General features: G+C 44.5%; 1 protein-coding gene across 3 annotated transcripts in view; it reads right to left on the bottom strand.

Moving 5' to 3' along the window:
* Positions 1 to 24580, bottom strand: part of WLS (Wnt ligand secretion mediator) — a 91733-nt gene that overhangs the window by 27343 nt on the left and 39810 nt on the right. For all 3 annotated transcript variants that reach the window (XM_087449193.1, XM_004431482.3, XM_087449190.1), the window contains 2 exons: positions 5513 to 5637; positions 359 to 520 (listed from right to left, as the gene is read on the bottom strand). In XM_087449193.1, coding sequence (XP_087305319.1) covers positions 359 to 520; positions 5513 to 5637 — 287 coding nt within the window. The remainder of the gene's footprint in view (positions 1 to 358; positions 521 to 5512; positions 5638 to 24580) is intronic.

Raw genomic sequence — 24580 nt, 5'->3', positions numbered from 1 at the left:
AATGGAAAGAAACTGAAACACCACTGCTCCCTTTGACATTTGTGCTTGCAAAGTGAAACATGTAAAAAAAAAATTATTCTTTTCTTGGTGTTATTCATTATGCAATCATGGTCATTACAATCAAATCTTAAATGGGCACAGTAATTACACCATTTTCCATTTCTGTAATCTCTCACACAAATTTATGATGTCAGTCGTCATGGGTATGTTATTATTCCTATTTCTCAGATGAGACAATTGAGGCACAGAGATGCCCAGAGTGAGATGGAGTTCCCTTCCAATGCATGTGCTCAAGGACCAGGGTTCTTAGCAAGTGCTCTAAAGTCACAGGCTTCCTGGATCAATTAGCTTCACTCACCACCAGCCGAATATCCTTTATCTCCCCAATCCCAACGTTGATTTTCTTCTTCTCATTCACAGGCAGCCGGATGTTTAGAAGGTAGTACTTATGAGCCACAGACCCGATTTCCATGAAAGGAAGGACATCACACTCATAGTAACGGCCCTCATGCTCTGGGGTCTGGAAGAAGAGACGATGTTTGAGGTAGGGGCACTGTTTCCAATAGACTCTGTCTGAATTGTCTCACCTTTGCTTCATATCACCAATTCTAAAAAGCGAATGCTTAAAAGTGTACTTTAGAGGCACAGACAACAGGCCACACTGGAGCTGCGGTGTCCACCAGCTGCTGCCAGCCCCTTCCCCACCCAAACCAGCCACATTTCAGGTAGAACCAGAAATCTTTGGTAAAACGTGGAAATTTCTTCTCTTAATACCTTTCTCAGCTTTTCAATCCTCGTTTGAGCCTCGCCTCAAACTAATCTGGTCTCCCAGGGCTATAAGAGCTTTTTATTTGCAGCATATCATTGGAGACCTCTAGGGCTCAGTGGAACAGTCAACTTCTGAAATGTTCAGGAGGAAGCCCTTGCTAATATTCATCACACTCTTGGACGATGGCTAATTCTTTTCATGGTTTTGGCCTGCAGGAGAAACTACAAGAAGCTGAAAATATCTTCTTTTTATTGATCTGGTAGAAAAAGAAGCAACTCAAGGAGTCCTTGGAATTTGGGGCAGACAGAAAGGGATGAAAGGTAACGATGGGATTAGTTTGTTAGAGACACCCACTCAGAATTTTCTGCCTACAAAGCTTCCTAACTGACCAAGAAGCAAGATGGCAGAAGGGAGCAGAAATTTATTTTTATTTTTTTTTGGTGAGGAAGATTGGCCCTGGGCTAACATCTGTGCCAATCCTCCTCTGTTTTATATGTGGGATGCCTGCCACAGCATGGCTTGATAAGCAGGCGTGCGTCCACGCCTGGGATCCGAACCTGTGAACCCCAGGCTGCTGAAGTGGAGCGTGCGAACTTAACCACTATGACACCGGGCCAGCCCCCAGAAATTTTAATTAAATGAAAATTTAGCACAGTTTCTAGAAAAGTCTCTTAGACTTCCTGTCCAATGACTGAAGAGGTACCGCTCAGAGCATGGTGGTAGGAGATTGGAGAGTAGGGGCACAGGTTGCTTTTGAACACTAAATTCTGCTCTTCCTCACCAGGACTCCTGGTGATGAGTCCCTGTTGAGGCAAGGGGAAGGGGGTAAATATGGGCATGTACAGCCATGAGCTTTAGCAGCTAGGGACTCTTCTCTGATAAAAGAGATGAGTGTCTGCTACCAGTGTTGGGTTTATATGCCAGCTTCAATGTTTGCTTGGTATACACCTCCTGATCAAGTGATGGGGGAGACCTAATTTGCTGTTCCTAAGCCTGAATTCTCAGGACCTCCACACTTTTTTTGTATATTTTCAGAGTAAAAAGTCTGGTGGAGAAATCAGAAGGAAGATAACAAGGAGTCTACAGTCTAACTAGTGTATGAAGGGTCTCTGCCCCTTCTGTGATCTTGGAGAGTTCTTTACTGGTCAGTCAGAGGTCAGAGTACAGTAAACAGAGAGTCTTTGTATAGAGACAAAAGACATCCATGACAAAAGCAGAGGGAGAGCAGGCATGTATCTGGCTTATGCGCTTCCACTCTTCCCTTCGCCAGCCACGGCAGACATTACTAATCAATCATGACAGTTTTTCATCCTCTAAGGTTTGAGGGGCTCTTTTCAGAACTACCAGTAGATTAGACTTGGCTTGTGAGATTTAAAAAATTCTTCTGTGGAAAGAATCCTGCTTCTTTTCCAAACCTCAGCTGCAGGCTGGATGATTCTTCCTGTCCAGATTGTCTTTCTCTCCCCTCTTCTCCTTCCTCTCTTATCCTTACAGTCAGGGCTAGTCTTAGGCTCTGCAGAAACTCCTGAAAATACGTGATGGGACCTAGTTCAGCCACAGATTAAGCTGCCCTGCAGAGGCTGATTACCCTCTGTGGTAACAGCAAGAGGAGGGTTTTCTGACGTGTTTCCAGTCAGGGTCTTGTTTTATTTCTAGAAATTGAGAGTCTGAGGGGGAAGAGAACAAAACCTATTTAGTCTAATGCCACTGACTTGATTATGCGTCTTGCCCCAAAATAATAGCAGCATGGGGTTGAGGACATGGCCTTCAAGTCCAGCCTCCAGCTCTGACGGGGAGGAGGGTGCTCGAGCACAGCAGGAAGCAAGCACTGAGGTTGCCTCAGACCTGCCCGAAGGCAGGCGCTGTGCCGTGACAAGGAGGGAACCGAACAACCAGCCAGGGGACAGATTCTAGTCCCGACTTTGCCCCTTGTGGGCACCTCAGGAAGGTCACCCACCTCATCTGGCCTCACTTTCCTCCTAAATAAAACAAGAGGGCTAAATAAGATGGTCTCCGCAGTTCCTTTTAATTCCCCATCATGGGTCTCTGGGTGTCTTCCACTTCCCTGCCCCTACAGAGAGGGGAACACCACCACCCCATGGCATGAATCTGTCCAAGTTCAACAAATTAGACACACTGGATTCAGGGATCCTGACTGGTCCACGTGTCTCAGAGACAAATTCACCGTATCCTGTCGGGCCTTTTCCTCACGCACCGAGGTTCTGCCTCTGCCAGTATTTAGGGCATTTAGGAAGAAAGACACTCACCCCTCTCCCTTGCCTCTCCCCCATCCCTCTCAGCCTCCCCCAACTCCAGCATGAGACTGGCTAATTAGGACAAATTACAGCAGGTGGCAACTTGACTTTTTTTTTTTTAACTTCACAATCCCCCAGGGACTAAAAAGCTTTAAAGCAATTTCTCATTTAATCTTCAGACTCAAGATGAAATCTCACTGCAATCAAAAAGCAGAGATTTGATGATTCATTTCCTTCACACTTTTCAAGGTTTAATATCTTTCTTGAAAGGAATCAACACATCCTAAAGATAATTAAGCCGCCATCATTAAGAAGCAGTTGCAGTCTCCTTAATGACCTCCCCCTCACTCTGCTTCTCGGTGCCCTCCAAGTGTAGAAGTAAGGTGAGAAATGAATTTTCCCTTTTCTGAGGATGAAATTCCATATCCCAAAGCTTTATATACTTTAGCTTAGCTATCCAACCAGTCTCACCTCTGAAAGATGCAATCAACCTGCAACGACAGCTAGAAAGGTTTTAATTAATTTCCTCCATTGCACACAAAGATCTGAAAAAGTTAGCTATTTCTCTCTCCTGCTACCTCCAGTTTCTCTCTACCATTCATTTTCACCCACAGATTGCCCCTAAGGGCCTACCCAAAACAATTCCAGATGGCTTTCTTTTGTGGGGGGGCTATATTTGACTCTCAGTAGAGGGTCTACGGCAGTGACTCTCAAACTTTATCAAGCTTAAGGGAAGGAATTGAAATCCTATTAAAACACAGATTCCTGGTCCTACCCTCTGAGAGTTTGATTCAGTAGGTTTTGGGTGTGACCTAAGAATGTGTACTTCCTACAAGCTCCCAGGTGACGCTGATGCTGCTGGTCCTCAGACCACACTCTCTGCAGCTCCTGTCTAGGGAACCTGGGGAAGAGAGACTTAAACTCCAGGTGCCCCAATAGTTGCTGATGTGTAGGGTGTGTGGTTCGCCCCTGAGATCCTGGTGGCCCGTCTGGTTAACATCGCCTTTCATTCTCAGACACATCCCAGACTAGATGTTCAAGGATAAGGTCACCCTGCTTACATTCATTATCTCTTCTAGTCCTGTTAAAGACTCCCAAGGCAGGTATTATTGTCCCATTTTGCAGAAGAGAAACTGAAGCTCGGACAGATTAAGTAAGCTTGCCAAAGGCCATGCAGTCAGTCAGTGATACATCCTGGAATTGCAGCCAAGTCTGTTTTGCTCCAAATCTATACTTTTAACTAACGTTAACACTGTGAACCTGCCGCCCTCCATCTTACTCCTCTTCAGGGTAGGCTGGAGCGGCTGGAGCATGGTCCTCAGAGGCTTCAATTGCCATTCTTACCATTCCACAGGGAACCCTAACTTTGCAGTGATAGGCAAGAGCAAAGTCAGGAGAGGCCAGCGCTAGGCGAGGAGAGGAACTAAATCGATTGACGGAGTGGGCACTACGAAGCTGCCCAGATCCTTCAGGGGCAACGGATCTGAAGACGTCAAGTGACAAACCACACAATCAAGAATGTGCTTCAGTACAGCGTGGCCTCCTCCACCTCACACAAAGAGAATGAGACCATCTCTGTCCCTGAAGGCACATCAGATGTCACCTAGCCGATGGTGCTCCACGTCACCACACTTGAGGAGAGCAGCCATGAGGAACAGTAACCACGGCTCCATTTCACCTTCACAGAGACTTTCAAGGGTGGGTGGGTAAGTCGGGGTGGGGATACCAGTCTCAGGGGGGCACGTGAGAGGGCAGCACTTGGCATTTGAAAAGAGCCTCCAGCTAATTCTGATTTGGTCCTTATACCATCAAATCCCACTGTCCTCTGAGGGGCACTGAGTCAACCCTGCATTTTCATCTATGAGGAATCTAAGGCCTTTGCCCAAAAGAAAACATCTCCTTATTTTCAGTGCAGCATAATAACCTCCCTCCCATGGGTGGTGGAACGAATCCTCTGGAAGAGGCAGAGGAGGGAGAGTCTTAAAGATGGATTAGAAGACTGACGTCTCAGATGAGACCAGATTTCCTCCCTCAGGTGCTTGTTTTGTCTGTGACGTCCACTGGGCCTTCTAGTCTTCATACCTGCACATTAACTTTGGTAACAAAGAGATGCCTAAGAAACACAGAGGCAGACACAAGCACTGATCCAACATGAACAGATTCTCACACCTCAGAATAACTTAGCAACGTTCTTCAGACACCTTCGACTATTAAGCAAAGAACAAAGAGTTTATTTTTATGGAAGTATTTCAGAGAAACAACTCCATCACTTCACACAGACACTCCTTCTTCTGTTCTTGCCTCCTTTGCAGGTACATGAAATATCTACATTGCCCTTTTTTTCTACTGAGACAAAAGATAATGACCAACATTTGTGGGTCCTGCATGCTAAGAAATAAGGAACATGTCTGTTAATTGTAGAGCAGATCTTCCCACATACCCGGAAAGCAAATAAAACTCCATCAACCTAGACATGAAGGTGTCCTACCTTGGGGGATGTGAAGGTACATTTGAGTTTCCGGGGTACTCTCTCACGGGCCATTTCAGTCCATTCAGCCAACGTATCATCACGGTAAGCCAGGGAAACGTCCATGGAAACTTCTGCATTTTCTCCTGCAAGAGAAAGGATGCACAATTCAGAAATGGCTTCTGGGAAGAATCTTTGGAAACAGTTCAAAAATTCTTGCATGGAAATCAACAAGACAAAATAAATATAATAGCTCCTATCAAACTCCAAATCTGAAGGCATAAAAGTCATAGGATGAATGTCTAAGCTGGATGCTGGGCCCCCTCCTATAACCACTCCACCATGGAGTCAAACAGCTTCCACTTAAACTCCCCCAGAGATTGGGGCCTCACTCTCTCTGAGGCAGCTCAGATGGTCAGGTTCTGACTCACGGTCAGCACTCACCCTCCACTGACTTGTACCACTGGTCTTAGGTCTGCCCACAGGAGTCACATGGAAGGTGGGGTCTTTCTTCCATAAAAGTACCTTAGGTACTAAAACCCATACCTCATCCGCCTATGTTTTCTCTCCTCTTTGAGAAACGTGACCAGGTTTTTGAACCACCCCTCAGAGTCCTGAATTCAGCAGCTGTGGTGCTCTCATCCGGACACACTCTCGTCTGAACGCACCCTTCTTAAAATTACCCCCAAGAAGCTCTCAAATATAGGATCTGCTACTTCTCTAAAACTCAAAACCCTTCTTCATATTGTGGACAATGTTAATGTAAAAGATGAGGGCTTTTCCCAAATTAAAGACCTATACACAGATAGGAATACAATACTGAGCACATAATTGTACAAATGAATGTTCACACATTCTTCCATATCAGTGAGAACCATGAATGGGTTTAACTCACCACAGAACTCATTAAGGAGATTAGATTAATAAAAATTGCATCCATCCATTTTTCTGTTTTATACTATGTTGAGCAAGTTCAAGAACACAGGGGTCCTAATGTGGAATAAAAAAAGCACAGACCACATTTCTGAAATCATCGGAGAGCCAGCTCCCGCTGGGGTTATGAGGCTGCACTCAATTCTAGGCTCTGGAACCTGTGAACATATACAGGCTACCAGCAGAATAGGTAAAAATAACTGCTGTCCAGGAAATTAGGGCTTTTCTACTCACTGACCCAGTGTGGCTTGAAGCCGATTGGACAGCGTGGTGAATCCCTGGTGCTCTGAGGAAATCCAGGAAGGGAAAGAAATGATGCACAGAGAAGGGATCTGAGGCCACTCTGATGTAGAGAAAGCCCTCAGTGACCATCAGCACCTGCTATTTGATCAGTACTAGTTAAATCCTCAGTTAAACACGGTGAACTGACCACTCATGTTTTCCTCCTCTCCCTCCTGAAACTCCACAAAAAAGACAGAAAAGGAAAACCAAGGGTATTAAATCACAAGTGGACAAAATTGTAGACACATGAGCAGACCAGAGATTTCAACAATTTTCTTACAGACGAAAAAGAGATGAAGTAGGGTTTCCTGACAGCCACAGAGATGGGCACAGCCTAAACTCCCAGAGAGGGATATTCTGGAAAAGTGAGCCAACGTGTCCAGTAGGCCCCCAAGCCACTCAGAATGTGAAAGCACCAGGTGTTGCAAAAGACAGAGGTGAGGCACGGCACTGACAACAGGGCGACTGGGGCAAAGTCTGTATGCAGAATCAGTGAACCCCAAGTTCTTGTACATCTCTCCATCTCTGCACAGGCTGAGGGGAGACTCTGGACTTGAGGACACCAGAGAGTGCAGAGACCCAGGGCTGAAAGTGTAGAAGGGTCTGTATGAGAAGCCGTGGACACCTGGCCTGGCAGGAGCCATGCTCAGAGTTTGTATATCCTCTTGGCCAGGGGCCAGGATGGCTCCAATTGTTGCTCGCTCGGCGTCCGCAGCGATCAATAGAAAGAACTAGCCAGAGCTCCAGCATTAGGAACCAGGGTACATCCTTTTTATTTCTAATACCGGGATTAGGAATTGGGACTTTGAACTCTGTTGAAAGGGCACTTCCAGAACCACAGGACTCAAGAGTACAAATCTGAAAAGCTGTAAAAGAAGTTACCAGTTCACAAAGTGTGCTCCTTAGAGCATTAGGGCTCAGAGCAGCACTGGCCTTAGCCACAGGCAGGATGGGCCCTTAAACTGGGTGCCACACTTTTAAAGGGTCTGTCTGGGCCTTTTCCCACTGCTCCCTTCTTCACAGGACAAGAAGACCCTGAAGTGAAGGGGCTGTGCTCACCCAGAGCCTAACCCCTCCCCCAACTTCAGGACCATGCTCCAGGAACTCGGGACCCCAGAACAGATGGCTCTGAGCCTGCTCCCAAAGCCTGGGGGCCTCTTCCCCAGGTCTGGTCTCTCCAGGAGAACTACACAACCACTTGCGCCCCCGTGGGCACAGCAGTGGTCAAAAGGCTGCTGTTTGTAAGAGGATATGAACAGAGTCGGCTTGGAGGTTAGGGTGCCCCCACATAAGCACCGAGGCCCCTCTCTGTAGAAGATGGAGCCAGGGGTGGGGAGAAAGGCATCTAGAGGCCCACACTCCCTGCTCAGTCACATGTTGGCACAGAAGTCCAAGAATCCTAAATTCGGACCTGGCCTTCCAGTCCACGATGAAGGTAAATTTGTTACAATTGGATGATAGAACTTGTTTGGTTTAACAATTTGTTGGCCCGATTGATCACCTTTAAATATTCAGACAGATGGCAGCCAGGCCTTCATAGGTACACTTGCCCTGGGCCCCACACATGTTAGGGGTGGGGCTGGTTCAGAGCAGGTGCCTTGGGGAGAGAGAAACCGGACAGGCTCCCTCCTGGCCTGCTCCCAGCTTCAGGAGTGATTCTCACGCGTTGGGAATCCCATCCCTAAGATGTTTTAAAAAATGCTGTTAAAAACAGACACACATTTTGAAGACTGTTTTCATGTATAACCACTCTGTATGAAGCCCCTGTGACTTCTGTGCTGTCATTCAATTTTCCCAACACCCCTATGAAGTGGGCGTGGACATTTCCTTTGGATTAATGAGTAAAGTGAGGTCCTCAGATATTAAGAAACTTGTCGTAAGTCATATCGTTGTTGGTAACATGAGAGTAACAACTACTTTGACATCATCTTAAAAGACAATCATCTCTTTTGTATTGCTTAAAGAAACCTGGCGAACTTGCGACAAAAGCCCCTCAAACTAGTCACAAATGAATACGTAAGTCTTTAATGAAAACCAAGACGCCGTGTAAACATTCTCTCCCTCAGACCTCACGCCCATCCCATGAAGAGGAGGTTCTAGAAATCACTCAAGAATACACGGCTGGGACTTCAAGCTTGGTCTGGATCACCCCAGAGCTCCACTCCCCTCTACTGCCTTTGTTGGTAGAAAACAAACAGTAAAATTCAAAAGAATCAAGCACACCGCATGCAAGGGGCCCCTCAACGCTGACCAAACACCCTGCACAGCTCCCCACAGGAGAGAGACACGCAGTGCTCCTGGGAGGCTGCGGGCATGGCTGGTAATATGTCTGGAACTCTCTCATCTGAGCTTTGGGGGAAGAACTGCCGACACCTACACATTTCAGAAAGCTGACCGGAGAAGTGTGGTCTGATCAACAGCACGGAGCGGGAAGCCCGGAGAGCCCGGGCTCAGGTCACGGTTCTGCCCAAAGTGCAGGTGGGGTCAGGGGCAGGCTGGGTGTGAGGACAGCTGCCTTTAGCTGCGGCCCACAGCCATCAGGAGGCAGCCACAGCCAGACCTTGTGCTCTTTGCAAGAGAAGCTAGAAATTCAGATTGTTATAAAACATCTCTTGATTTTGAAATGTCAGTAACCAATTCACTAACAAGAAAAACTGAACTAGAACAAACGAAACAAAATCTCTGTGCAGGTCGGCTAATAAAACATCAGGCAACCTGAGTCACTCCATGGAGGGGACACTTTTTAAAGTGCTCACCACACCACCATTCTCTTCTTTCCATTTCACCATCAAGTGAAGTTCTTGCTACAGCTTTCTGTGCTCGTTCGTGAACTTTATCCCATGTTCTGCCTAACCCTCACCATCACCTACTTACTTCCTGGGCAGGTGCACTCATTCCTGTTTGTGAGGTGGAGAAGTCAAGACTCAGGGAGCCTCACCTGAGAAACATCAGACTCAAGCTTCTAGGGCTTCATGGCCTCTAGTCTTAAGGCCTTTTGCTGTCTTTCATGGTGTAGTGTACTTAAAAAATAGAAACCACAGGGAGACTGGCCACTTCAAGTGGCCCTCTCGCCTTTTCTCATTGGACTTTGTGACATTGCCCCCTGGACAGACACTCAGATTCCTCACTCTGTTGGAATGGACTTGCCTCCTAGGATTTTGTGATCATTAGATTAGTTACCACATGAAAAATGCTTAGAACAATGCAGAAAGCATGACGGGTTAGTTATTGTTTTTATCATTTTACTAGAGAAGTTAAAGTCTTACACCTACCTCTAATTCAGAATAATTTCCAGGTTTCAGGAAGATGGGACTTCGCACTATGAACCCCTATCCAAACCCGGAGCACAAAACTCAGAAACAAGGAAGCACTGGGCAGAGGAACCCAGCGGAGCTGTGAAGCCAGCAACCTGAATCATTTTCTCTTCTGCCTCCCATGGACTCGGAAATAAAGTTCACCTTGAATGACTACGTTGCATGTAATAAAACACCACCTTCATGACTCCTGGGATACTGCGTGGGCAATACTCCCCCAACCCCACCGCCACCCCCGGAGATAATGAAAGTGAAGAATCCAGTCTGAACTCCCTGGGAGAACGGCAGGAAGGCCAAGACTACCCCTGGCACCTGGAGAACATTCCCTATAAAACAAGGACACTAGTTACACCAGTTCCGTGGGTAAAGTTGTAAGGTATCAGCATAGGGCATTTACGGATTTGAAATGCACGGCTTCCCACACCTGTCCCTGCTATCCTGTGGGCTGTCCAAGCTTCACATTTCTCAAATGTCAGCGGAAACACATTTTGGTTGGGTGGAAAATTCACTGGGAATCCCCAGAAGGGAGGTGTGGAAGGGCACTGTGGTTCTTTACACTTATTTCCTTCCTGTTCTGAGGACGGAAACCTGCACTCCAGGGTTCTGTAGGAGCAGACCCAGACTGCAGAGCATCATTACAGGTGGAAAGATCTGTGCCTTTCCGTATGGGGAAGCACGGACAAATCATACCCTTAGGAAGCATTTATTTATTTCTGTACTAATTCAACAGCCCTATCCTGCCTGAGAGAAGCCTTTGCTAATCAGTGCTCTGAAGACAAGTGGAAAGCCAGGGAGGAGAGCAAGTCCTTTGCAAAAGCCAAAAATGGTGGGGGAACAAATAGCTACAAAAGACGCTGAGCACCCCCAAGAAACCTATGGCAGCTGCTTAATGTAAGAACAGCCCCTGAGGGAGGTGAAGGGATGAAAGATGAGGCTTCCCTGAGGAAGTCATCAGAATGCTTCTCACTTACACTTTTTGAAATAGTATTTGCCAGGCAGGATAGTACAAAGAGTTTGGGGGCCTTAAAAATACTAGCTCTCTTCCAACCAGTCCCAGGACTGTTAGGTTATATTGTTGACCAATTAACTGGAAATAATGGGGAAAAGGAGGAGGGCAAGTTACACTAAGAGGAAAAAAGCATTATTTTATGGCTGTCAAAAGCTTTTAGGTTCCCTGAGAAACCTTGATTTTCCTGGGCCCTTGCCCTGGGAAAAAATTAGAGATTTCAAAGTGCTCATACGCATTCCCACGTTCCATAGGGGAGCAGCCAGTCACCGGGGCTTGCCTGGGTAACCTCAGAAGGAGGCCGGCAGACCTGCTCTTCCCAGCCTCCAGCAGACATATAATCTGGGGTTATTTATGCCAGCATTCCTTCCCCGATCAAAACCTCTCTGACCTGGCTTGTATTTACTTGATGCTTTCAATTAAGAAAATAACAAAGCCAACCCTGTCCTATATCCACAGTGAGGTCTGGCAAAAATGGACTCAGCTAATTATAAATTTGGTCCTGGCTGTTTTCTGAAGATGCCCTCCAGGCCTGGGTGTGAGCAGTTACAAAATGAATGCATACAATTATTTTGCAAACCAGCCTCAGTTTAGTTCATATTACCTCTCTCATTTTTCCCCATCAAGTCAAGCATTTGCACTGTGGAGAAATGCTTTCCACATGTAAGACATTTTTCCAAGCATCGTCAAAATGGTCCCTTTCTGTATTCTGAAGCAGCATCTCCTGGTTGAAGTAAGCTGTCTGTGAAACATGACTAGGACAAGGGAGAACATTCCTCACATCAGGCCCTTTGCAAAGTGACATCTCCTCAGTTAGAAAATATCCACTCATCCCTGTGGTACCCTACTGTGCTGCTTAAAGGTTATGCATTTGGAAAAGTAGACAGGACATCAACTGTTTTGTAAACACATGAACCCAAGGACCACAGAATATAGAACAGCCACCTCTGCTGGTGTCCACCAGGTTGTAGAGCAGCTCTCTCCCCTTCCAACTCGGCACACTCGCCCAGAGGGGTCTCATCTGCCCCTGGGAGACCTGGCACCTGTCACCTTTAAGCACCGACTAGTTTCCATGCACAATAGTAGAGATAAAAGAGACATACAAAGCAAAGTCATTGTCCTCAATTGTTCACACTAATGTGGGAAAGGCACGCATATTCATAAATAACTATAATCCCATGAGGGGGAAGTACATATACAGTATGTAGTCAACATGAAAACACCAAGAGTGCTGGGAAGGGGGACAAGGAATGTAGCATAGAATGCATGATCTTCTGGATCACCTCATCCAGAAGAGATGATGTTTAACTGTGAATCACAGGATGAGCAAGAGTTCACTAGGTAACAAAGTAGAAGAAGGAATTACGAGCAGAGGAAGCTGCATGCATAAAAAGTCACAGAAGCACAAAATAGCATAGTGTAGTCAGAGAAATCAACTAATTCAATATGGTGGGGAACGGGAGAAGGAGTGGAGGGAAGAGGCAAGGCTGGAGAGCAGGAAGGCTCTGGTGACGAAGGGAAGAAGCTTGCTCCGGATGCTGTAGCATTTTATTGAGGAGGATGTTTAAGCAAGGAGATCTGGCTGCTGTATGAAAGGCAGACTGGGATTGGGGGGAGGGGGCAGAGATCTAGAGGAAACTGAGGCCCACGGCACTTACACAGTTCTCATCATGCTTTAGATTATTTAATCTCACAGAAAATATCACCAAAAGGACATTTCCTGTTTTCCAAGGAATCTGAACTCAACAAGAACCAATCTTTTCCTAATTCACAAAGCTAGAGAAATCGGAACCATCCAAGCTGGCAAGTGTTAGAACACTGGAAAGCCAATGTGGTAACAGCTCTTTCTTATCTGACCATAATCAAGGTAAATGTGGAGAGGAAACAAACCTAACAGCTATGGGGGGAGAATGCACAGCCGGCTTCTCTGCTCTCTCCCCAGGACCCCGGCAGTGCACACAGCATTCGGAATAGATGATTTGATGGTTACAAAAATCTACCTGCCTCTCTCTCTCTCCAAATGCAATTAGACAAGAGAGCTTAATTCACACTGAATCTGAAAATAGATGATGGTGAGCTCACAGACTGACAGCTGCATTCCCATACAATAACCAGGAGAGGAAGGGGATGGCTAATTTAACTTAACAACTTCCCAAACAAACCGTGCAGAAGTCCAGGAGAAAGGGAAAACACAAAGGGCAGTTCTTCAAAGAGCTGGAAGAGGACGGGGTCACTCTGCGGCACGTTATCAGTCCTCCCCAAATGCTGATGTAACCAGCTAAGGATTTGCCCAGATCTGCCCGAGTCCTTCAGACAAGAGCTCTGGGCTGCTAAAGGCTCCACGTAAGATCAGGCAGAAGGGCCAAGACTTGCCCTCTTAACTTCATACATCACCTGGACACCTGCATGCTAAGAAAGTCACTACATTTTCTAGATAAGATATACGAGTTTTTTTTTCTCCCCCTTCACCACGTCTAAATTACACTCTGCCTAGTGTGGAGCAGGAAAAAAAAAAAGTTATCCAGGAAATACACATGGATCATTAAGGGGGAGAAACCAGGTGTCTGAAAGGAGTGAACCATTTCTTTTCCTCTCCCGGGTCCTAAAATGTTTTAGCTTCCCTCCTCAGTCTGCTCTGCCCAGGGAGGGGATTACGGTTGGGCTTCAAAAGGAACAAGGGAATGCTTGTGGATGAGAAGCAGATTCTCTCTGCAGCTCTCCCACAGATCAGGGCTTGCTCTCAGGGCTGCTGCCAGCCAGCTAAATGTCAGATCGCTGCAGCCCAGCATTCCCGCGCACCACCACCTCCATCGCCCTGGTGACTAAGCTGTTTCAACAGCTGTGTTATTGCTGGAGTTGGGCCAGTGTTATTCACACAGAGTATTTGTTTCATACAGCTTATGTGGGGAATTATTGCACGTGGGATTGGGGGTTCTATTTGCAGATCAGGTCCTCCCCTAGATCAATCAGCCAGGGCGTTCCCTGAACTCGCACTCCGGGCAGCAATGGGACAATACTGGGCTGCCGCTCGCGCTTCCAGGGATGGACAGATTCATAATACCACAAAGAGCAGGCAGAGGGCACGTGTGTCTGTGTGAGAGAGAGAAGGAAGCACAACTGAAAACCACAACCTTTGGCTGAGTCCTAGAGGACCTCCACTGCCCCTCCCCAGATGAAAGCCCCCCGCACTCACAGGAGTGTTGGGCTGTTCCCTCACCCTCTTTCCCTCCAGCCCTCTCCCTCAGTCTTCCCTTCCACATGACTTCTCTTTCCTCTCAGGTGTTGTTGGCACCCCTTTGCCTCTGCCTGTCTCTCCATGCATCTCTCCACAAACCTGCCCCTGAACACGAAGTCTGGCGGCAGCCTCCTGCGTGCTCCTCCCTCAGGCCTGCCTTCCCCTCTCTCATCGCATGCTTACCATCATTTATGTTCCCATCACTTCTGAAGCAAGCGGGGGCTGTTGACTTGTTCATCTCCACCCCCACTCCACATCTCTAGCCTCCTGCCCAGGATGGTAGGTGCTTAGCTGCCAACTGCTTAACCAACCCAACTCCTTCACATTGAGGGGTGTCTGACGGGCAAAGGCATTGCATTTGTGACCCTTATTTCCTGTGGGCTGGACCACTTTCTATTTCTAGTCCATGCTAGGCTGCATCCCCCTACGAGCCCTATTAGCCTGCTCTCCCTCCTAAGTTCTTCTCATCAACAGCAATCGGGCTATATTTTCTGATATTGAAGAGATCACAGAAATGTGAGTTTTGTCATGAAGGGGGTCTTGTGTTTTAGAAAGAAATAAAACAATGATTCTCAAAAGCTCACATTTTGGAGTGCCTACTATGTGCAGACATTTTCAGCCACACACAGATGCTGGCCAGATACAAATGATCATCTGCAACCTCAGAATGGGGAAACTGAGGCCGGTGGTCATCCTGCTCGTGTGGGACGGAGGCAAATATAAACCTAGGTATGCCTGACTCCGCAGCTCGAGTTCTTTCCCATTATGTCACAAGTTAGGAGAGTTAGGAGACCCATTTCTTGCTCTAGGAAAGCCACTAATTAGCTGTACAATTTGAGTCAGTTGCTTTACATGTTGTATTCTTTCATTAAATACCGAAGTCGGATCATGTGATGAATGAGGTCCTCCCAGTTCTAACATTTCATGACTGTATACATCTGAAACACCACCAGCTGCTTAACTGCCTTCCACATTTGAGGCACTGTGGCCAAAACAAAGAACAATCAAACAATCCCTGCCCTCAGGGCACTTATAAGGGTGTTGGAGTGACAAGGGATGAAAACTTGAGTTTGACTAATATAAAACAGTAACAAATACAAAAATACCAGAGGACATGGCAGTCTATGAGAAAAAATACCAGCATAATTATAAAAGGACAACAGTCCATTTCCACAATGGGTTTCTTCCCTGCAAAAATATCTTTGTGCTGCCGGCAGGAAGTGCAGGCTACCAGAAGGGATCCCGTCTGTTTCACGAGAAAGCTTTGTTTCCGACAAGTTTCGTGGAGGAAAAAGTAGGCTAGAACAAGCTTTTTATTTTCAACCCCCTTTTCTCCGTTCCCATGAATGAGGAGGGGATACAAACGAGAGCCTGCAGCCAGGGAGAAAAATAATACGGCTGGTGGTTCCTGACCTCTTGGAGTCCTGCTGTCAGAGAAGCCCGAGAGGCAGCATTTAATTGTGGAAGAACCAGCCTTGCTCTCCTCTTATCTTTTTCCTCTGTGACTTAAACTCACAATTACTGGCAACCCCTAGATTCCGAGTCACTCAGCTGGTGGTGGCAGCGACGGCTGTGTCTGTAGCTGAAAAGCAAAAGAGGAGTCAGATTTTACCTGCCTCCGAAGCCGGCCTTGTGCGAGCACAGCCCTAACCCAGCTTCACGACTTCTCCCATTAAAAAGTTCACAGGTGCCCTCCCGTTGCGAATACCACCAGGCGAGGAGTCCAGACGGAAAGAAAAGAAACGCGATTTCCAGCCGCTGTATAATTCAAACGACAAGCTGCGAGTCTCAAACCCTGAATTCCACACCTCATTTCAGCACTAGATATGTGATTTTCCATTCTTCTTCTTAAGGCTCAAACTCCTAATTTCTGAGCCTGGCCATCAAGGCAACTCACTGACTGCCCCGTCTATCTTTCAGGAGCTTGTCTTTTCTCCAATATGGAATGCCTCTAACTAACGAATGGGCTCGCTGCCCTTTGCATACAACATGCTATTTCACAGTGTTTTCATATTGGAAAAATATGGGTCTCAGTCCTGACTTTCTCACCTGCAAACCAGGTGACCTTGGAGAAATCACTTAACTTCCATAATTTCAGTTTGCAGAGCTCCAAGAGATTGTCTCCCAGGTACTTCTGCTCTCATCTTGAGTTCTTAATCTATTCCAAAACATTCTAATTTACATGTTAATATGTTTACAGTCAAATATAATTAAATCCTGCCTTGTGGGCATATCCTCCTAAGGATGCTGAGAAGTTCCCTCGTCTTCTCTTTTAGGGTGTTCTCCAATTGCTTAAGTGCTGATCAACATGAAGTTGGGTCTACTCAAAGGTAGGTAACTCGTGGGTCTACCTACACCATGAAGTTGCAGCTCTTACTGGAAATTTAGACACCTCTGAATTCCACAGATGACCTTCAGAACTTCAGTTGAAATATGAATACAAAATATGTGAATGGGGCCTACACACATTTTTCTCCCAAGGTCAAGGTCCTTGATCCAAAGTTAAGAACCACTGTCCTGAAGAAATGAAAGGCCTGTGCCCAGCATCCACCGAGGTCCTTGTTTTGCACACCTGGCCCTGCGGCCTCCCTTTCTGGGCTTCTACATTGTCTCCAGAACTCACATTCCTCCTCTCTGCTCAAGCCCAAGAATAATAATAACTCACCTTCATTAAGCATTTACTATGCACCAAGCACTTACTATGCAAAAGTCTCATCTGTATTATTCCAGTTTCATCCTTAAAACAATCCTATGAGGGTGGTGCAACTATTATCTCTATTTTACAGATGAAGAACATGAAGTACAAGGAAGTTCAGAAACTTAGCAAAGGTGTCACATGGTTTATAAGTGGCAGGTCAGGGCTTCAGCCTAAACACTCTGGCTTCCCAGAACAAAATCAGGTTGCCCCTGGGGCTGTGTCTTTGCCATCGACAGCAGACAGTCACAAATTCCAGCATCTCCTTTAAGACTCCACCCTTCAAGACTCAAAAAACTACCTTCTCAGTGAGTTATTCATTTCCCCTCTGTGTTCATGGAAGACCCTGGGCACTTAGCACTGAACACGGTGGTGGAGTTTTTAGTTTCTTTCTCTCTGAACTGGACTGTGAGCCCCTAACTCATTACTCTGAGTATGTCGAGTCTTTACTGTGCTAAGTATGGGGTCGCAAAGATGAACAAGATACCGCACCTGCATTCAGTCTTGCAGGATAGAGAGAAGTAAACAAAGAAGGACCATGAGGTTTTCTGAAATTGTGTTATTAAGGATAGGGACTTACCTTTGTATCTTAAATCCCGAGTGAAAAAAAACGCCAGCACAGAGTAGAAGCCTAATAAACGACCACTGCGCCAAGGAAGGTGATTGGGAAGGGGCCTCAGGAGCTGGACTGTTAAATTAAAAGATCTGCCATCCCTTTATGAAAACTCTTTGAGGTTATTTCTACACTGACTCACCTAAAAACTGCTTCCTGTGTTGGTGTCTATGATACATTTTTTAATGTCAGACTAAAAATACACTTCCAGTACACCAACCCTGTCTGCCTACCCAAGGACTAGAAATGAACACAAGGTAACACATGACAAAATAAAATACAAGAGAACTCACTCATTTCAATACTAAGCTCACCCACTAACAAAGAGGCATCCCTCCCCACAGAACGGCATCTTGTAAGATGATTCACACCTGAGGGTCTCTGAAGTCACGTATTTACAAAGCCGAAGAGACACTCATGAGATTTTTATAGAGCCAAAGAATCTTAAGTGAGTCATGGACTCTCAGCAAAGAAAGAATGGATGGGACCTTAGTAGTCTTCGAGCATTATTTCCCACCCAGAACAGGAAGCCACTCTACAGCGCTACCCATAGACTCATGGTGGGATCACAGCACTGGAGTCCCAAGATCACCTTCCCTTACAAACCCTCTATTTCCCACCAGGAGACTCTGGACAAACCATTTAACTCTCTCTTCCTCAGTTTCCTCATTCTGCCAGGGAGAATTGTTGAGATGATCAGATGAAATAACAGTGAAGTTGTCTTAATCAGAGATGATTTAGTTGCAAGTAACAGAATTTCACTCACACTAGCTTAAGCAGAAATTAGCTGGAAGGATACAGGGTATCTCAAGAAACTCAAGGGCAGAAAGTGAGGACAAGCCCGAGGGACAGGAACCAGGAAGAGAAAGCCGTCAGGAAGAAAGTTGTCACTTGCAGTCAATCATAATTACACCCCATGGTCCTTCATCTCCACTTTTCTCTTTGCATCTGGTTTTCCCACTCTGCCAAACAACTTTCTCTGCTTCTCCACGCGTGTAGTGAATGATGGCTGCTCAGGCAGCCCTCAGAACTTTCCAGTTTAAATGCCAGTGAAAGTGGGCCTAGAAATATTGAATCCCAATTTCCTATAAGAGAGAGTCTGATTGTTTCCCCTTGGGTCAAGGGCCCATCCTAATCCAATCATTTGTGGCCAGGGGACTGATCACGTGGCCAGCTGCCCATTCAGCAGGTGTGGTGGAAGCCCACACCCTGAGGTTTTCTACAAGAAAAATGATACGAGGCCAAAGCAAATGGCTGACAACAAAGACAACCACCAGCATCTCTGGTACAAAAGTCCTTTGAAAAGAAAGCACCAGCCAAAGCAAGCTATCACTGTGGTCGTCATCATTATGATTCCCCCCAACCAGCTTCTGTTTGATTACTATCAGTGACAGGCTGCTCACTACTCGAAGAGACAGGCTTTTCATTGCTGAACAACTCCAACTATTAGAACTCTTTTCTATGTGATAGCAACTTTTTTTAAGATACTAAATTTAAACCTTTTCAATCTTCCCCCAACCCTTACCGTCAAAGAAGGCAGAATCTTCCCTGTTAGGTTGGGACTGGGCTTTCCCTTGTGGTCATAATATGAATAACCAGTAAGGCAGGAAAGACAGATTCATTGGACAATTATTTTAGGAAACAACCTAGACCAGAACAATTCAAAAAACCTTCTTCCTTTAAAGAATTACTGCTGCCTCCTACTAACACCACTAGCACTAACTTACTGAAGTCAAAGAGGAACTGGAACCATTTCTAGGGTCAGTGAGTAGATAGTAGGTAGGTGCAAAAGGAAATGGTTTTTTCCAGCGTGGAGTCCCTGTAGGCACTTTTGCAAGTAGAATTCTGCCTTGCTTAACAAAGGATTTTCCTTCCTCAACTAACTCTCTTTTGCTTTAAAAAACATAATCCAGAAAATAATTTTACTTCATATTTTCTTAGGCTACCCAAAATAAAGGTATGATTCCCCATAAAATAACCTCACATGAGCTATGTGATGACTGACTGGCATTTAAACACTGACGAGAATCCCCAAAGGTAGAAGAGGAGGTAAAAACACCTTACACATATTGGGGGCGCTGTCAAGGAATCTGCTGCTGCTGTGCTGTTGACATTTTCATTGATGTCACCAAGCTTTTATTTTAGTAACCAGGATATACTTGTTATGGATGCGAAGAGAATCTCCTCATTTATATTCTAAACTCAGAGCAGGAAGTGAGACACGTGGGTGATCTGCAGCTGTGGCGCTATAAACAGGAGCAGCCTACCTCCTCAGTCTCGATTCTAGACTGCACCACATTCCCTGAACTACAGATTGAGAGATTTTTTTAAAAAATAGAAAATACACCATTTTAGAAAGACCAGTGCAACTTCTGTCCAGGAATATTGGAGGCTGCTGTTTGGTAGAAGGTTCGCTAAGCTGTTTATGGTAGTGTACTTGCTGCTATGTACCACCCACCTACCTACACAGTTGATGTACACAAGGAGAGCCTGCTCTGTCTTCAGCCAGCTGTGCTACAGTGGGCCAGCATCACTAGGTATAGGGTTTCTTCATCCGCTGAATTAAAGGATTAGTCTTTTAACATTTTTGAGTCAAGCACCCATTTGAAAACTTTACAAAAGCCACAAACTCTCTTACTCCAAAAATGCGTTTAAGTAAATATGACTGAAATTTTACATAGAATATCAGGGGGTTCATTTGGTCCTTGAACTCTACCCATAGGCTTCCTGGTTGAAGAGTATTAGACCAGCAGCATTCTAACATTCCTTCCAGCGTCCAAAGTCTGCAATCACACAGTTGATGTTTAGTAACAATTACTCCAAATTATTCAACAGCACAGATTAGTGCTTTGTTAAGACTAGAGACCAACCCAACACAATCTACTTTCCAATGCTAAATTAACCAGGATGCCAACGGAGGCTGGAAGGAAGTAGGAGGGACTGGATATAACAAACTATAAACATTAATAAAAAATCTTGGGAAGGTTTTAGAGGACCCCAACTGTTTCTCAATTGGATTTTTTTTATTTGGAAATACATAACATAACACAAAACCATTGAGACAGATAAAGAGATCTAGAGAGCTTTAGAGGGATGCTGTCTAAGCAATGAGCTTACCAATCATCACACTCAAAGAAAACAAAGCCAAAAGTTCCCACACTTCTGCCAATACAAACATGTTCACAATGGTTGATTCCCAAGTTGTGCCTGAAGGGTCCCTCAAAGGGAGAGATCATCCACCAATGAAAGGAACAAACATGACATCCTTAATCTTTACTATCCTTGGTTAATCATCAAAATACAGTCTTCTCCCAGGATTTCAGTTTTTTTCTATCCCAAGTTAGTAAGTAAGACTGATTCATACCAGTAAATTCTAGGTTCTAGCCTTGTTTTGAAAGGGGCACACGACTCCACAAGAAGACAGAGGACTGTCCACGTAAGCCATCTCCGATGCCGACGACCTGCCTACCTTTTACCCATCACCACAAACCCCACTCCATTTAAGTTTCCTGGATCTTACTGGTGTATTTTGAGCGTTCTCAGCTTATCTTTTCTTGGGAGGAAGGAGGAGAGGGAGGAGGGAAAATCTGAAGTTTTTATTTCTCCTCACATTGACTCTGATTGAGGTAGGTAAAGATATTTAAAAGGTAACTTTTTTTTTTTGGTGAGGAAGATTAGCTCTGAGCTAACATCTGTCACCAATCCTCCTCTTTCTGCTGAGGAACACTGGCCCTGGGCTAACATCCATGCCCATCTTCCTCTACTTTATACGTGGGACGCCACCACAGCATGGCCTGATAAGCAGTGTGTGAGTCCGTGCCCAAGATCTGAACTTGTAAACCCTGGGCCACCAAAGCAGGGGGCGTGAATTTAACCACTATGCCACAGGGCTGGCCCCTGAAAGGTAACTTGAAAAATCTTGGTGACACCAGCCTGCACTAAAAAGTATCCAATCAGAAATGTTTCTTATAAACAGAGGCCGTCACATGCTCATGAATCAAAGAAGGTCTCTTTTTGGGGGGAGTGGGAGTGGGAGGATAGAATTAGATTTCTTTTTGGTAGTTGCTTCAACCTACTTGCTAAAGAGGACTATCTAATGAAGCCTGGAATCCAGTCGTGTGAATATCAGATTACCAATGGCCGGTTCCACCATGGCAGTGTAGTTTTAGGATATATAGAATCCTCTGCCCATTAAGCTCTCTTTGTAGACAAGAGCCATCTGAAAACATAGAATTAAGAACCATGACTCTTGCTAATGGCCAACAGTAAGTTCACAGAAGGAGTCTCTGACTTTCTTCTATAAATTCACCCCTAATCATTTTGGAGAATGTGACAGTTTATTTTTTATAGTCAGCCGATTGTTCTTTTATTCTAGTTGTCTTCATGTGGTGTCTATCCAACATTCCATAATAGATGCCCAAGTAGCTGAGCATAATCACTTCATAAAAAGTCAGACAATTTTCTCCCAGGACACTCAGCCATCAAACTTGAAAACTGTCTGGGTATAATAATATCACTCTCATTATTCTTTTGACTAGAAATATGTTCTACAGAAATGTTTTCAGTTTGAAAGAAGAAAAATCACTTGTCAGTTATGGAAATAATTCCATTGTTTCACATAGTCATCTGCAACAATGAAACAAGCAAGTAAGACTTAACACACAATTGCAGCATACAGCACAGGGCTCAAGGCAAACAGAATGACTTCATTACCTAAGAAGAGAACAGACATCCTGCTCTTCCCACTGCACACCATTTACCAGTATTTCTTCAGCTGAAGGGATTTTTAGACCGCTGAAAATCCTAGATTTACTAGTCAAGACAGATCAATCCATCTTGAGGCTTTCTGCCAATGAATCTCAGTGCTTCTATTTCAACAACCTGTAGATTTGAAAGCTGGGTAGAAACAAGTCAAAAAAATCCCCTCCTTCTTTGATCTCTGCACCCACGTTCCTCAAAAGAAGCCCCACGGAGAGTCTGAGGTTACTTGCAGTTGTAATCGGTAGAATGACTGATTCTTTACAAGTGGGCACCATTTTAGCAATCCAAACCTATACCTCACAAATACATATATAAATTGAGTAACTGATAATACACTTTCAAAAGAATGAGGTACACCCACTCTAGAGGATATTTGCAAATAGAATTTGGTGTTAACAGAAAAATCTAAGCCCATCACATAGATAACCATGCATTTTTCCCAATGATTAACCACATATCCAGACACCAGACGTTTAGACTGGCTTTTTTCTGACACCCTTTTCTGTCTACACATACTCCCTCCATTTCCTAACTCTTTGGAGTAAAAACTGAAGAAGTCCCGTATCCCTTACAACTCTACAGAAGCACCACGTTTGTGCCCTGACAAACAGGTTAACTCCAGGCCTCTGAAACGTTCAGGAAAAAGTCAGCACTGACCCAAACAGACTTTGACAGTTAGGTTTGCTCAGAATTTGTAACTAGTATTCACTGAACAGTCAATTACTCCTGTTTCCAAGCACCAATAAGTCTCCAGATTCTCTTCAGTTGGCCTGCCCTCCCAGCCTTTGTAGACTCTTGTTTTAAAACTATCACCATTTAAAAGTTGAACTGCCTACTACTTTTCATACTTATCACTGAATGACCATTGTCGGTTTTAAAAATGCTTATGTTTAACAGGTGAAAAGTACGGGTTCTGTTTAAAATTATTTTTTCAAGTGTGAATTACTTTTTTGCATAAGATGTATGGAGTATCTTCTTTCTCAATAATCAAATATAAATATACACATTCTCTAATCACTTTTATTACTATAAATTACTCTATAATGTCATCACGCACACACACACCCCCCACGGCATCAGTCTGATTAAATCTTGGAACTGATCAAACAATGACCAGGTTTTAAAGTGTAAGTCAATGCTTTCCTGGTTTCTGAGGGTTTGTTAAGATCTCAAATCCTAGCTAAAACCTGTATTACCTTAAATTGAAAAGTTTAAAAAGAATAAACATTTAACACCAAATGAGTAAAAGTAATTTAAAATACATAGTCCTTTGATTATCTTATCTGCTCAAAGACCCTTCAAAGGTAGGTGAAAACTCTGACCATATATATGTTGGAAATCCCAACTTTAATTTTATAGTCCAAATATAAAATCTCTCCTCATTATTTGAAATCTGAAACTCATTTCATAGACTGCCTAGGAAAGTTTAAAGGAAAAACAGGACTGGTCCTGATTTTTCCTTACATTTGAGGTAATGTTGTTACAGCTGAATATTTGATAAACAGGAAGTTACCCACATATAATAGGATCTTGTTCACCACACCCCCAATCTCTTTTCTCCTGTCCCATTTATTGCTGTCAGAAAGGCATCCAAACTAATGATAAAATAAAAAAATAGACAGGCAGTCTCATGCATTCTTAATATAAGGATCAGAGGAAAACACAGACCCCTAGTGTCTTATAAATATTATCGTAATTAAAATACATGTATATATGTGTATATCTATATCTATCAGTGAGCAAAGACATACTATCACTCTTTAATCGAAGCCTTCCTTAGAGTCCATAAACAAAGGTATGACGAATACATTTAAGGAAAAAATATTCCCATAAACCTAATATGCAACTTTCTCATAATTAAGTCAACAACCCCCACCCACTGCTACTGCTCAAAGTATTTTTTGATCTGTTTTTCTTGTTGGCTGTATGCTTCCAGTTATTTTATACATTTATTGAAGGAACTGTTAGTTGTCTATCTTGTTAATATTTTAGTGTGCTCCTATTAAGTGCAAGCCCTCATGTTCCAAGAAATTGAGCGATTTTTTTAAAGATAAGAATCTTTAGTACAATCTTTTTCTAGATGAAGATAAAATATATTTTGAAGCCTGAATACATGCTTGAGAGAGAAAAAACATAAGACACATTCACACTCCATTTACATATGGAAGTGTTTTAGTTAAAGCCTCACCAACATGGGCATTTTTATGTTTAGGATTAATATTTGCTGGGAAGGAATTCATCTTTGCAGTT

This window comes from Ceratotherium simum, chromosome 2 (genome assembly GCF_057802395.1).
Source record: "Ceratotherium simum simum isolate JZ-2026a chromosome 2, ASM5780239v1, whole genome shotgun sequence".
Classification (NCBI taxonomy): domain Eukaryota; kingdom Metazoa; phylum Chordata; class Mammalia; order Perissodactyla; family Rhinocerotidae; genus Ceratotherium; species Ceratotherium simum.
The sequence above is the reverse complement of the archived record's forward strand: the minus strand, read 5'-3'. Positions and strand labels throughout refer to the sequence as shown.